General features: G+C 50.1%; 4 protein-coding genes across 4 annotated transcripts; 2 read left to right on the top strand and 2 right to left on the bottom strand.

Annotated features, from left to right (window-relative positions):
* Positions 1-1,907: 1,907 nt before the first annotated feature.
* PHATRDRAFT_7164 (predicted protein) lies at positions 1,908-2,417 on the top strand (the record flags this gene model as incomplete). Its single annotated transcript, XM_002183960.1, has 1 exon — positions 1,908-2,417. A coding segment is annotated over one exon (510 nt), but the record flags the coding sequence as incomplete, so codon positions are not given.
* Positions 2,418-11,159: 8,742 nt separating this feature from the next.
* On the bottom strand, positions 11,160-11,708 carry PHATRDRAFT_15764 (predicted protein; the record flags this gene model as incomplete). Its single annotated transcript, XM_002183836.1, has 1 exon — positions 11,160-11,708. A coding segment is annotated over one exon (549 nt), but the record flags the coding sequence as incomplete, so codon positions are not given.
* A 590-nt stretch (positions 11,709-12,298) lies between these two features.
* On the top strand, positions 12,299-13,316 carry PHATRDRAFT_39949 (predicted protein; the record flags this gene model as incomplete). The annotated part of the gene is made up of 2 exons (XM_002183959.1): positions 12,299-12,629; positions 12,745-13,316. The coding sequence occupies 2 exons, from the start codon at positions 12,299-12,301 to the stop codon at positions 13,314-13,316; spliced, it is 903 nt and encodes a 300-aa protein (XP_002183995.1).
* PHATRDRAFT_49272 (cell surface protein) lies at positions 13,278-14,342 on the bottom strand. The gene has a single exon (XM_002183835.1). It carries the CDS (start codon positions 14,316-14,318, stop codon positions 13,530-13,532), a length of 789 nt encoding a protein of 262 aa, XP_002183871.1. The 5' UTR covers positions 14,319-14,342; the 3' UTR covers positions 13,278-13,529.
* Positions 14,343-14,917: the final 575 nt, after the last annotated feature.

Raw genomic sequence — 14,917 nt, 5'->3', positions numbered from 1 at the left:
AAAACCAATCCTCTAGTCCAATTGTGTCCGTTGAGGAGATGCCATTGGATCCAATAGCCAGCGAGTCGCATGCAGGGAGCGAGTACTTGGAAGAAAGTGCGCAAGTCATGGAGTTTCCCGCCGAAGCAGACTTACCTGATGTCCCTGATGGAAAGGTTGCGGACGAGCCACAACCTCAGGAGTCCAAAGATGAAGTTGCTTCCAAATTCTTGTCTCAATCTCTCAACGAGTCGGACCGGGATGCTTTATTAAGTGTCGAAGCCTCTGACGATTCGAAACGGTCTCCGAAACGTAAGTCTTTCAAGACAAATTCGTAGATACCAAAGCAAGTGTTTGTCGGCAATGATCGGTCTAACCACCGTGTATTTCTCGTTGCAGCTACTGCTTTGAAACGTTTCGGGATCGCCGGTAACGCTGCAGAAGTGTCATTGACTCCGAGACAAGATGTCGAGGATCTAGTGGCTAGCGTTATTGTACAGCAGATGAACGAAGTTGGATTGCCTGATCTCAACGTAGCAGAAGTAAACTCGACCGCTACTGCAGAGGAGTTTACCAAAGAAGCGGCGATTGAACCAAATCTTAACGCGAATGGTGACAACGACGTTACTGTGGAAAGCGTAGAACACAATTCTGCAAAATGGAACGATCCTGCTTCCGACCATCGCAGAGTAGATGGTCCAGAATCCACCCTTAGTTCCAACGCAGAAAAAACTTCGACGTTGGACGATAAACCCTCGCCACCAACCAGTTCGCCTCTTGTGAATCGGAGGAGATCAAGAATGTCGGCTCTAGGGAAAATGCAGTACGGGATCAACAGGGTCGATTTATCGAATACTCTCGCTCCTACTGGGGACGTGCGTCGAGAAGTACTGAACGTTATCATGATGCGGGGCTTCCAAGGCAATACTATAGCTGCTGGAACAGCCGATTCCGTTCAACGAAGTCTTCAGGAATTAGAACGACAACGGGCGACAGAGCTACTGTTGGAGAAAACGGAGGATTTGAAACACGAAGATCAAGTTGTAGATGCCACTTACGTCGAACTTGAGAGCACTCGGCAGAAGCTCGCTTCACTTGGGCTCATCGCTTTAAGCCCAAAAAGCTCAGACGAGGAGGCTATGCGTTGTCAGCCGAGCGAAGAAGACGAGGCAATGGAATCTATTCGCTTACATCTCATTCAGAATCGCGTTGCGCAGGGGCAGCTTAGTGCAGCAGATGCAGCGAAGGTTTTACAGCATGCTTCTTTAAACCGAACTTTCTCAGATCGCTCCCCTGAAAAAGACTTTAGCTCCCCACGGGATCTCAGTGAAACACCTACAATCGATGCCGGTGACGTAGATCCACGTTTGGCTGGATGTGGCCCACTACCTCCTGCTGTTCTTCAGGCATTGACTCTGTGGAAGGGAGGCATGGTTACCAATGGAGAGCTACTCGAATTGGTAAAGAAGGATATTCAATTTGTTCGACACTCTGTGTTGCTGGACGTCGCAAATGTTGACAAGCTAATCGAAAATTCGGATTTTTGGGGACGCTTTGCTTTCGGGGAGCGATGGGCTGAAAAGAAATCACGAATATCTGCAACCAGTCCTCAGGGATCACTTCCAGGGTGGGATTTAGTCGGAGTAATCGTCAAGTCGAACGACGATCTCCGCCAAGAAGCTTTCGTTATGCAGCTCATTGAATTGTGTCAGGAAGCATTTGAACTTGCTGGATTGGAGTTGTGGGTAAATCCTTATCGCATTCTCGCCACGGGGCGAACAACGGGTGTCATTGAAATGGTCCGAAATGCCATGTCATTCGACGCTTTGAAAAAGCGCCCTGGTTACGGAAAAGGAGGACTGAGAGAGCATCTTCACCGTATGACAGAATTTACTGCAAATCCTGGAGGAGCTTTCAAGTCGGCACAACGAAACTTTGTCCGAAGCCTGGCAGCCTATTCGTTGATGTCATACTTATTTATGTTCAAAGATCGGCACAACGGTAATATTCTGCTCGATACTGCGGGCCATGTGATTCATATCGACTTTGGCTTTGTGTTTGGAGCTGCTCCAGGGGGCTCGTTCAGTCTCGAAATGTCCACGCCTTTCAAGTTGACTGAAGAAATGCTAGATGTGATGGGTGGATTACGGTCTCCTCTCTTCTCTGAGTTCGTCACTTTGTTCTGTTGCGGTTTTTTGGCTTTGCAGTGTCACTCTGAAACATTCCTTACAGTTGTGGAAATCATGAGCAAGGATAGCACATTCAAATGCTTTGAAGGCAGAGATACTGTAGAGGTTGTCGCTAAGCTTAAAGAGCGCTTCTGTACCAATCTGAGCAAGGGAGAGACAATTGCCTTTGCCCTCGATTTGATTAAACAGGCCACAACATCGTATGGCACTCGACAGTATGACCTATATCAGTACATGTCCCAAGGAATTGCGGTATGAAATATGTATGACTTTGACTAATTCTACTGCAATTGGCGTTCTCATTTTGATTACCGCAATACCACTCCTGACTAGTGCAAGCAATGCTGACTGTGAAGGCACAAATATTTTACAAAGAATCTTCTCAACTGCAGTTTTCACTGTCAACCCGAAGTAGAATCCCCTTGGATTCTGGAGTGGAGGTTGAAAACCAACCTATTCTGCAAGAGAAATGGGACACAGTAACGCACACCTGGAAATTGATCCACACCAATACGGTTTATTTCAACATAAAAGGTGATAACCGGATGAACAATGCGATCGCACAAAAAAGTAACATCCTCGTTGCTTGAATATAGAAGAAAAAATCCCACACTAAACTAAGTTAACCTTGTTACTCACATCCATAATTTCTAATAAGCACCACAAATATCATTTCATATTTGACTTGGGATAAGATATCTCACTTGGAGTCAGCAGGCTGCTTCATTCCAGATTGTATGTACTGGAGTATGGTACCGAACCGATCCGCCGCAAACACGGTGTCGAAGCGGTACTTGTGCAGAAACTCTCTCGCAACATACTCCCAGTTTTCACGGTCCTGGACTATCTTCGTGTCTATCTCATTTTGACGCACCGACAAGTCCTGGTGTATGCTTTCGATTTCGTCGCGGAAAAGCTCGCTGACAAAGGGTCCAAGCTGCGGGCTGAGATTGTAGCGGACCACATATTCCACAAGGAAGAAAAATACTGTTGCCAGAATCGCCATGGACACCGCACCCAACGCAATCCAAACGGGAATATCTGAGCTCAAGGAACTAGCATCAGGGAAGGCGTTCTCGATCACTGACCAAGGCAAGGCCGCGGAAGCAGCCAGGGTAGTTACTAGACGGGTCAAGGTCAGAAGAATCTGAGTCATCGTCACGTTACGGATCCGGCTAATATTGACGCGATCCTTTCCATCCGTACGACTCGTCTTCGAACACAGGATTGTCCAAAGCCCAATTAGGATGACAAGCTTGCGAAGAAGATGTAGAGCCGCCAAAACAGCACCAATTGTGGACACAGCATTGGCCCAGAAAGCGACATCTTCCAGAGAGTCAATGTCGAAGATTCGCGCTACGCTGAAAAGGACCGAGGCGACGAAGACGAAGAAACCAGACAGGAAAATCAGAGAGGCGACGTCACTTTCACGAGTGGCCCAGAAGAAGGTCTCAAAGTCTCGACTCTCACGTCGCAAAACCTTCGAATCGTGTTCCTTCGATAGAAAGTGAAGACTTTTCACGATACCTCTGGTTTCAGTTTGAATTGGAGCGAACTTAATGGAGTGGCGTCTGGAGGAGCAACAGAGGAGACTGTACAAGTACCGGAAAGCTACGATAATGTTCCAATGCCAAAACTTTCGCTGTTTGATAAAACCAAAGCGCACTGGGCCTCTCTGCAACGAGTCTTCCATCATGTGATCGTACGCAAGCAACCTGTCGAATAGCTGCTTGGCATCGTTTCCTGACTTGGAGCTCCTGCTTTCGAGCAGGAAGTTCATTTCGTCCAGCACTCGGAGAACATCGACAAGCTTTTCTTGCACGTAGCTATTGACATGATACGTGTCCACGATCAGCTTGGAGACCAGCAAATCTTGAAACTTCTGGATCTCGCTTATGTCGTTCGCACGTGACTTGAGTTGCTCGTATGCATTGTCAAATTCAGATGATTTACTGTACCCGTAGTAGGTCAAGCTGTCACGGAACGATCTCGCCCGTTGCTCCAAAAGATTCAAAAAGGGATTTTTCGCCAACGGCGTCGAATCTTGCTCGTCTCGGCTCATCAAGGCGAAAACACCGCACTGCACCCGGGAAAATTTCTGGTCGGCAAACAAGACCCGCGATTCCTCATTCCGAATCTTGTATCGAGACACATTCGCCATGGTTCCGAACGAGATCACAATGTTTAATCCAGCAAATATAGCAGAGACAAGATTACCAAGGCTGCTGCCGATGAGTCGGAACGCAAGAACGCCGGATGCAAGAGCTGCTGACTGGGTCAAGGAGTTCGCGAAGTTCTGGGCTTCCACAGAGAAGTCGTCGATCAGGGAGTCGACCGGTTTCGGTTGGTTGAAGAGCTCAGAGCTCACCCGCTCGTTGTGCAAATAGGCGTTGGAGGCGAATTCGGTTAACTGACTGAGAATAGCACAAAGTCGACGAGCACGGGGGAAATGCTGTGCAGCCAGGACTTTCTTAGTCGCCTCATCGACTTGCAGATGCCCTAGCAACAGTTCACAGTATTCAGTCATCACGACATCCTTCTCGGCCAGGATACTGCGACTATACCGAACGGCATCGACGATACTGGCTCCACTTCCATCGGCTGGGATATCGGACTCTATTTTAGCCTCCAACTTGTCAAACACCGCCGCATTCCAGTGCTGCTGCAAGCTTCCGAGAAAGGCCTGATTATTTTCCAGCCCACGAGGTACAAGGGAAGCCGTGAGCTTAACCATCCAGTCGCGAGACAATAATGTGTCCAAATCTTGTCCGGTTTCCTCGAACTCCACTGTTTTTGAGTATAAGTAGTCCACTCCGTCTCGGTAGGAAAAGCCCGGACGCAAGAAACCGTCCTGCCCGTAGTTTGCCCCGGTTCCTCGTTGAACGACTTCTCCGTTCGACCAATCCGTTTCCTTCGCGTACTGCTGCACCCTCACCTCGAAAGAGATCCCGAGGCATGCGTCTGCGATGAAATTGCTGAAAGACATCGCGTTGATGCACGCGCCTGTCAGCCCACTGTACCGCATAAAATGCGGGGTGGCTTGCTCGTCTCCGACGAAAGCGAAGATGTAGCCCTTCTCCTTGTCTAAGATACGCATGGTTCGATGGTTGACGTAGTGACCTACATCGAAGGTTGCCAAGGACTACGACGCGGGCTGTGTGAGATCTTCGTAGACTGGACACACCTTCTCCATCAGGAAAGGGACGATAGCATTTCACTTACCACTTTCGACTCTTGGTTCCCGTCTGGACCCCGGGTCAAGTTTCCCTCACGCAAGACCTTGGTATCGTTTTGGAACTTTGAAATATACCCTTCCACACTCCGCACAATAACCTGCGTTACTGATTTCGTCAGGACTTCGTACTTTGCCTGTGGCTCCGCCACCAGACGGAAGCTCTCTCCGATTGGCAAGGAACTCAGGGAGCGTGCTGTGTATGAATTGATGAGATAGAGGCGGGGAACGCGCTTGCGTGCTCCTGGATTGTACACATCGCCAGCTCGAATGGTCTCGAGGCACCCCTCATACCATAGTCGGTCAATGTGATGCACAAAAGTAGAACGGAGACGACCGATCGCCCTGGATTTGGATACGTACTCTCGATTTGACGCCAGAGGCTCTACCAAGCGATCAGAAAGTTCCTTCTTCCAACTTTCATATTCCCTTGGAAATTCCATCCCGAGGTAGTAGTTGTCTCCAGTTTCAAAAAAGCGCGTTTGCAAAGTTTTACGGCGAAAACTTCCTGACATTTGGCTTAGCCATTTGCAGGCCGTCACCAGCTGGGGGAATATAGACTGAACCTTTTCCAGTTCTGGGACACCGCTTTCCTTCACGAGAATGTCGAAATGGATTCGCCAATCGTCATCTTTGGATATGGTCTCATACATGCGCTGGACGATAGGCACAACTCGGACCATCTTTGTGAAGTCGCCTACGATTCTCGTATTTTGATCATTTTGCGATCGTACGTCGTCCAAGATACCGGTTCCCCATCGCTTCTCTCCGAAATTGTGCATCCCCATGGACACTTTCAATCCTTGCATACAGCACACGCCGTAAGGCTCTTTTGTGGTGACACCAATGTGCGTGGGTGATGGGTATTGCTTTCTAAGAGACCGGAAGAAATGGGAAAAGTGAGTGCACAACCCGACGACATGTTCGTTGAGGGAAGAGCGTAATGGTAAAGGCAATGCTTACCCGATGGCTTCGACGACATGCGTGTTTCCGAGATCAAGAGTAAATTTGGCATCTTGAATAGATGCCATGGGTACGGTCTGAAAAAGAAATTCTCCTGTACGTCTTTTTTCCATGCACTGAAACCGAATATCTTGGACGCCTACATGAGCTTTCGTATCCGTTCCAAGTGGATAAAGAGATGGTAGATTCGTCGCGTTGACATTCAGGTTACTGATCCCCTTCGCATGGGGGCGGAACTTGTAAGACTAACAGAAGAGCGCAAAAAATTAGATTTCGGATATGAGCTTGAGACATTGTTGGTTGCCCTACTACTTGGCATACCTTCGCGTCGAGATCAACTCCTATGAGTTTAAACTGAATCACTTTCTGATACTGGTGTACCCAGACCCCGTACTCCTGACCAACTTTTAAATCGTCGATCCCCAGTGGCGGTGTGTAGAGGAGTTTTGCAACTTTCCATGAGTAAAGATCGGAACAGTCTCTACCATCCGGATCTACGGGACGTAGAACAACATCGCCGTCCTTGAGGGTTTTGCCCTGCTTAATCATACTGTTAGAAATGGAGTCGTATTGGGCCTTGGAATCAGTGTGAACGTAAATTATCCCGCGAGACCAAAGACGAGAGGCTTCAGTGTGCAAGGAACTTTCCAAATCTTTGATCGTAATCTCAACGAAACCTTGCGTCGGACTGTATCGAGGGCCGGTATTGTGATGAGAGCTGCAGCCAGAAAAGAAGAGCAACGCAGACAGCAAAATGCTCACTTACAGTGTATTTCCTAACTGGGCATCGGTTTCCCCGGAAGCAGGAATGTAGACGTCCTCAAAAATGGTTCCAAGATGGTAACGCAGCATAGATATCCAGCGAGCATCGAGTCGAACGATCTGAGCTCTTTCGAAGGTTGAACCTCCTTTGGCAAACGCATCGCGAGCCTCCTGGAGCTTCATAAGCCCCCCGGTCGCCAAACATGCTTCCGCACAATGGATCGTGGTAATCAGGCCAGCCGGGCCTCCTCCGACGACAAGAACAGACTGTGGCGGTGCCCGCACAACCTTAGCCTTGACAAATTCTTTCGACACCGAAGTCTTCTCGTCGCAAACGAACGGCATGTACAGAGCTGTAGATTGGTCATATGTATAGTAAGTGTTCCCGGGTATGAGATCTTCTGGACGGAGGAAGATCTGCTTCGAGCGCTGTATTTCTCGGAGGACGTTCAATCGAGCATTGTCGAGTTCTTCGCAATTCATCTGGGACACAACAACTGTTTAGCGATCGAAAAATATTTTAGTGAGCAAACAATAAGACCTCAAACGGTTGTACTTGACAGTGAGATAGATTGGATACATACCAAGCCGTTGAAGCGCGGTCCGAAGAAATGAAAACTCCATAAAGGCGCTGTACGAGAAGGTCTTGCCGTACTCGAGCTCGATCGTCATGAAAGCCTAAAAGTGCAAGAATGTCAGTAAAGTCTAGAAGATTGCTTGCGTTACCCCACTTCGTTCGAAAGGCGTACCTTTTGGGCCCGCGAAATGGATTCCGCGACAGGAATATAGGAATATACAATCACTTCGTTCAAAGATAGTATCCGATCGTTGCCTGATGCAACATGGAGGAATCGATGGAGATCACCACCCGGTATACGACCAAGATAGATATGAGGCGATTTATTGTGCTTTTCTTCCAACCAGTACCACTCGTCCGGCTCTGGCGAACCTTGCACATGCGGTCCCATGGACAATTCCCGAATGGTGTGATTTAAGTACTCACGACGAAGCTCTCGCTGAAGCAAAGTCTTGACTCGACCGAGGAGCAGCTGAGCTGGCGTCAGGTGGCCGAGATCACCCTTCACAAGTTCTATCAACGTGCGCATGTCGCGAGGGGTCGTCTTCTGAAGAGCGCTATGGATACACCTTTTGTTCACAGCGCCCGTGCCTTGCCCTCGTATATGATTCAATATGGCTGCCTTAAGAACACTGTCCGACGGAACTTTCCAACTAACTTGGGTGACAATATCGTGGCCAAGGCGAATGCCCAATTCGACGGGAGTGACAATGTTGAGGACTTCTCCAGCTTGAATTTTCAAAACATTCAAGGATTCTCCAATGGCCTCCAACCAGGACCAAAGGGGATCACTGATGGAAGAAACGCCACCCGCCACCGTCGCCACGACGTCTTCCTGTAACTCCTTGACCAGATTCACTGCCGCCGAAGTATCCACATCGGGCTTTAAAGCCTGCAATCTGCGCACAACCGGGCCCAGCACCTGCGCATCCCACGCGTTGCGACCCCGTAAACTCGACAGCAAAAGGAGGACCCGGGGCATGTGAAATCGTAGTGTTTCAAAGGGATCTAACTGCTCCATACGCTGGTGGGCAAAGTTGCCCCACTCTTGAAACAACATATTGTGCCAGTGCTTGGCTAGCTGTCGGAGTACGTGGACAACCCCATTGTTCGTCATTGTGGACATCGGACTGGTGACAAACGTCCGCACAATCGATTCGTCGGTTGGCAGTCGATGGGCGAAACGGAACTCGTTAGTCTTAGCGCGTCCAAAGTACGTTCCGTACTGGTTGCGGTTTGCGAGTTCAAAGCCGTTGGACTCGGGTGCGAGATTCTGCGCCGTGTTGTTGGGGTTGTCCGTCAATAGTCCTTCCCGACCTTGCGTGACAACACGAGTGACCCAGTTACCTTGTCCCAATAGTATGCGAAAGATTGACGCCAGAGCGTGATCGCGTGTGGAAGGGAAGTTCTCCGTGGCGGGAAAACCCGTGATTCCAACGATCGGGAACTGTCCCCAAGCGTCAAACACGCGGTTCCAAGTAATGGCGGTGCTCCAGTGCCACAAAAAGTCGTACCGGGGTCCCAAGTTCTGTATAATAACGCGCGAAACGTTCCGATTGAGAAAAGCGACGCTAAGGACATCGGCAACTTCGGCAGGGTCGCCTCTGTCCAGTGCTTCAATGACTTGCGAGGTCAAGTAGGCCTCAAAGCCCGTCTGGAAGGGTAGTTGAAGTTGCAAGGCCCGACTCAGCTGCAAGGCGTTGACGTCGTCTAGTGCGAGCAAAACCAGACGTCGCACGAGGCCTCGCCAGGCGCCTCCCAAAACACCGACTTCGTTGTTCAGCTGAATGTCGTACATGGTTCGCTGTGCCATGGACGCCTGGAGGACAAGCTCACGATCCCGAAAAAAGATTTCGTTGGGTTTGGTGAGGGGCGACTGAGCGGCCACGGGCATAATTCTTCCGTTGCAGTCCCGACGGCAGGATGTCGAAACGATTTCGTGTTGACTACCGACTTCCATCCACAGTTGATTGTGCGTACGCCAGCTCCACTCCTTCTCGAGGGCACTGGTTTCGGATGCTTCATTGCTCACGGCATGGGAATTGGCAGGCCATGCCGAGGGCAATTGCGTCGACCAGACTGTCCATCCAGTGGTACGTGGAGTTTTCGAGGATGGCGAAGGTCTGCCCTGCGATGTACGTTCGCAAGACGTGTAGGAACGAGAAGGTAAGGTGACCAGAGGCTGCGAAATTCGCGACACAAAACTGGCGACGGTGTTTTGACTCTGTCCGCTTTCTTGTAAGGAATCCCACTGTTCCGGGCTCGAGCAAGGCGAGTCGAGACGATCGGACATACTGCTGTCCAATCGTAAACCGCGTGTAAGTTCACGAGGCATAATGCCCAATAAGGAGTCCACGGCCCGGTGATTGCTTTGGATAACACGAAGGACGCTTGCCTGGGACCGGACGCTGTCTTCGTCACCGCGTTCCGGAAAGGAATCGGATGAGGCAGGCAGGGAAATGTCCAAGTACGACGTGGCAGTCGTTTCTACCGGAGGAATCCGCGGCGGGTTTTCCTCGTCGTACGTCTGGGTTGACCAGGAGGAAGCGTGAATCCCCGCCGGATCTTTCGGACGACGCCCCCGTGGTGTACCCGCCATTCTGTCAGGAATTGCAACATGAATTCACGTTAGATTCAAACAACGTGATAGACTTAAAGTACCTTCTGATCAAAGTTTACAATCGTTGCTCTCTCTCTCTCTCGGTTTCGTCAGGAACGAAACAAAGTTAACGCTATCGAGTCCGGCGTTGTTCGGTGGCAATTTCTCGCCCAGTGTTGCTCCCTTTCGACTCACCTTGTCCCGAATCGAACACTCCTGTGCTCTTCCAACGCTTCGGTTTGTCTATGTTTGAACTTGACTGGGTCAACGATTGGTTATTACGGTATTCTAAGGAATTGACTGTGAATGGGACCAACAGAGGAGTGAATAGGTAGGTACTACCTACAATACAGAATTCGACCCGAGGGAGGCAATGGAACGCAACGGTTTGCGCCAAACCGTTCCCTCGGCGATCGGAATCCGTTGAGTACGTGGGAGTCGCTGGAATCGCGACACGGCACCGACTCGGTCGGGGCGCCAAAAGCCGTTGATGGGAGTCGTAAAATATCTAGGTCACGAACGTGCCTTGGTTCCATGGACAGTTCCATTCACGGAATGCCTGCCTCCTCCCTACTACCTACCTAGTTTGCTCGGTCACTTCCAATAGTGGGTAGCATAATCCATCTTTCCTGGTCGAGTCGAGCTACTTCATACCCCCAATCCACGGCGCAACGCAATATACCCAGAGCGGAAATCGACGACAAATCAACCTACGATACAATTTCACCAAGTCCTACACGAGACTCGCAAGCTATACTCTTGGGTGACGTACGGTTAAAACATACCAAACAATTTGCTATCTTTGGATGACGGTGGCGGAGACGAGAGCATTTGGACCAAGCTGGCTTGTGTTGGTTCCCCAAAGGCTTGTCCGTAACCGGGTCGGGACGCACAGTCTGTCATGTATCGGACCAGGTTCGGCCACCGCGACAGATCCACGTTGGGAAAGAACTGGAGCACGTACAGTAGATAACTCGAGACAGCGACGTCCGCCAACGTGAAACCCGCGCCTTCCACCAAATACGTTTCCCTGCCCAGCAATTCGTTCAGTTGATCGATTTTCCGGTTGGGCTGTTTCAGGCCGGTATCGTACACTTTGCCGTCGGGTGTTTCCAAAAAGCAAATAGGATCCAGTGAAGCGTTGGCCCACGTTATCCAACTCATGATGGCACCAATCTGTTCCTTGGTCAGACTGGGAGGTCCGTAGTATCGTAAAAGGTACTGCAGAATGGCGCCGGATTCAAACACCACCACGTCTTCGTCGTCGTTCGTCAAACAAGGCAGTTGCCGGAAGGGATGCGGATTGTTGGACAAATCCCCCATACTATAGTCCACATTGAGCTCGATGCAGGCCCAATTCACCAAAGGCGATCGGGAACCCGGGTGTCCGTATATCGTCAAGGCTTGCAAGGCCGTGTTGGATCGAAAGCCGTCAGCTCCGTCGGCATTCGGAATGGGAGTTCTAGTACTACGATTGAAGCGAGAACCAACACTTGCAGCGGGAGTCGTTGGTAACACTCGAGTCGTAAACGCCGCCGAAGTGCCCAACCAGGTAACCAAGATAAGCACAACGAATACCGGTATTGTCACCATTGCGACAACGTCAGCGATGAAACGGAGCCTTTGTGAGACGAGGTGGCCAATAGGTAGAGATGCCTGGTCAAGGAAGGCCTTCCTATCGAGATGAGCTGGAGAACTCTGGTACGTCACGAGACATTTTTTCGTGTCGTATCGACAGAATCTCTCCTACAAGATGCTCTAATCGAACGGCGTTTTCTCGAACGGCAAGAAACCGTTTCGTTTGCTCGCAATGGAGTCGATCGTCCACGGGAAAGCACTGCCCCCCTCGGGTTTCCGGCAGGACCCCTTACTCCGCCAACACTTACTTCACAGTCAACACGAAGTCGCCATTTGTTTTTGCATTGCCTTTTACCGCACTCTTCGAATTTCCTCTATTCACGCTCCGCCGTATCGCCACTGTGACGTGATACGCATCCATGGACGAAGAAACGGCAGTGGAATTTCTTCCACTCCAGCCGCGAGTCTCATTCAACACGTCGAACACGGCCAAGAACCGTCTCGCGCGTTCTTCCTCGACCGAGTCGTCGTCGCCATCGTGGGACATTGGAACTTCTAGTCGGCCTTTGGTTCAGCAAGCCTTGTGCTCCATCTTGTTCGGATTATTCGGCTGGAACTTTCCGCGATACTTGATTAGTATCGAAACAACGATCCAACACAACGTCCCGCCCTTTCAAAAAACCCAAGCGGGTGATGTCATACTCGACTTTTTGCTGAATCAAAACCTGACGTATCCACCCACAGTTGGATGTAAGTAGGAATCGACGGGACCAAGGATGTTCCTTACGTATAAATTTCTGACCTTGCAACATACAAGCTTCGTTACTAATTTGGGGGTCCATCTGGATACCTCTGGTTTTGGTAGTGATGGCGGCTTGGTCGTTTGCGCCGCATCGACCCGCTCACGTTCGCTGGCATGACGTACACGCCTCGTTTTGTGGTCTAATTACGGCCGTTGGACTGTCGGAAGGTGCCACGGTCTTGCTCAAACTCTACATCCAACGGCGACGACCCAATTTCTACGCACTCTGCGGATTCGATAAGCAACTTTTACAGTGCACGGCAGATTTGGAAAAGATTCGGGAGGCAAGCTTTAGCTTTCCTTCGGGACACAGTAGCTTGGCCAGCTGTGGCATGACTTTTTTGGTGTGGTTCTTTTTGGGCAAGATTCTGTTGTCCCGGTGGAATCGCTCGACGACCCGCATCTTGTGCGCTGGTGCGTGCGTTTTGCCGTGGGGATGGGCAGCCTTCGTGGGGGCCAGCCGGCTTGTGGACCAATGGCACCACCCTTCGGATGTATTGGCTGGCCTCCTGCTGGGAGGCTTGTCGTCGACGATTGTATACCACATATGGTACCACCCGACCTGGTCGGATGCTGCTGGACACCCGTGGTCACTCCAGCCTAACGAACGGAAACTCGAATCATTTCTCGAGTAACTCGGCCTTCTAGATCTTGACGAGGGAAAAGTGTTTTACAGGTAAGACGCTAGTGTTATCAATCGTTCATTTTCTAGATTATCGGAATTTCGGTGTCCCCGACCACAGAATAAAATTCACATTGTTGGGGTTGGTACATCCAGCGATCATCACATGCAATATTATTTGAGAAGGCGATCACGTCTAATATACCCAGCGGAACGGTAAAGTGCATCAAACGTCCTTACCAAAAACCATCAAAATCGCAATAACAAAACACAGACCTGACAGAACGGCGTTCGTACTGCCGGAATCTCCGCCATTTGTCGCTTGCACCGATAAGGGCTTGGTGATAAAGGCGGAAGCACACTCCGCTCCATTGAAGCGATAGCAGATTCCAGTTTTGGGAAAGATATCGGCAGGAATGTCATCTATGCCGGCAATATTGGAACAATCAAAGTTGGTGGTAGCGTCGTCATCTTCACACTGGGAACACTCTTGACATTTTTCGCCATTGTTGATCATGTCGCAGCTCCACTCGTTTCCAGGCGCGTCGGGATCAAAATCGGTGTCTTCGCAAATCTCTACCCGTCCGTTTGGTAGATCGTCACCCAAGTATGTGTAGCAGTACATATTTGCTTCCACTCCGGATGTCCAAAACCAGTCACCCCCTTGATCGGTAGTCCGGTTGACGTCTTTGGCTTTCATGTTGTAGTGCTCTCGACGGGCTTCGTGGCATCGGCCTGTATCAGGGCAACAAAATTGCTCGGTTGCTTTACATTTCGTCTCGACGACGTCAACGCCTTCTTCATCGGAAGCACCATTGCATTCGCACGAATGCTGCGCTCCGAACCATTCCCCCAGCTGACTCGGCCATGCTTCCTCTTGCATTTCGCATACTTCCGCATCAGAAAGAAATTCGCCGGCAAAATTCGAACCGCCATCCTCCAAGCGACGAGCGCTGGCGACCACTATGAAGATCGTCAAGTATTTGAAGACGACAACAGATGAAAGCCCCTTCATTGTCGACTGTTATTTTTGTTGTCGAGGCTATTTTAATGAGATCTCTCGGGTGGCTTCGGATCTAACTGATGGTTGCTTCGGAGGGTTCTCGTCTGAAGCCGCGGCGTGTGCCTAAATCGCCTCAAACTGTCCGAGAGGCACATTGGAGCGTGGCTAAGATCCCGTCCGGAGTCGCAAAATAGAGCAGGATATATTATCTCTTGTTCCGATCTTTGTCAGACCAATTTATTGGAGAGTTGGAGGAGCTTGTTTCCAAAATCTCGGTGTATGGCGCGTGGCGGCGCGTGGAGAGTATCTTGCTTGATGGCTATCCGGACAGCAATTCTACTGACGACTTCCTTTGGCCTCCATATTATTACTGCTGTAGTTGCAAAAAAAATGAGCGACGGTGAAAATGAAAATGCAAGCTTAACAAAGCAGTATGTGGAAGCTGGCGCCTGTCTTCGAAGCGATGGAGTGTTCAGCGAATGCACTCTAAAGCCGAGTTTTTGCGGAAGTTCTTCTCGGTCCAGTCGACAGATCAAAATGGGAGGCTCGGGAACCTACGAATATCGCTGTCTCTCGCAAAAAGAAGTACAAACGGTGACTGTAGGTTCATG

Source organism: Phaeodactylum tricornutum, chromosome 21, assembly GCF_000150955.2.
Source record: "Phaeodactylum tricornutum CCAP 1055/1 chromosome 21, whole genome shotgun sequence".
NCBI lineage: Eukaryota > Bacillariophyta > Bacillariophyceae > Surirellales > Neidiaceae > Phaeodactylum > Phaeodactylum tricornutum.
Note: the sequence above shows the minus strand (reverse complement) of the source record. Positions and strands in the feature narration are given on the sequence as shown.

What these genes read in the sequence shown, in the direction of transcription:
- PHATRDRAFT_49272 (XM_002183835.1), bottom strand. Translation starts at nt 14,318, where the DNA reads ATGAAGGGGCTTTCATCTGTTGTCGTCTTCAAATACTTGACGATCTTC.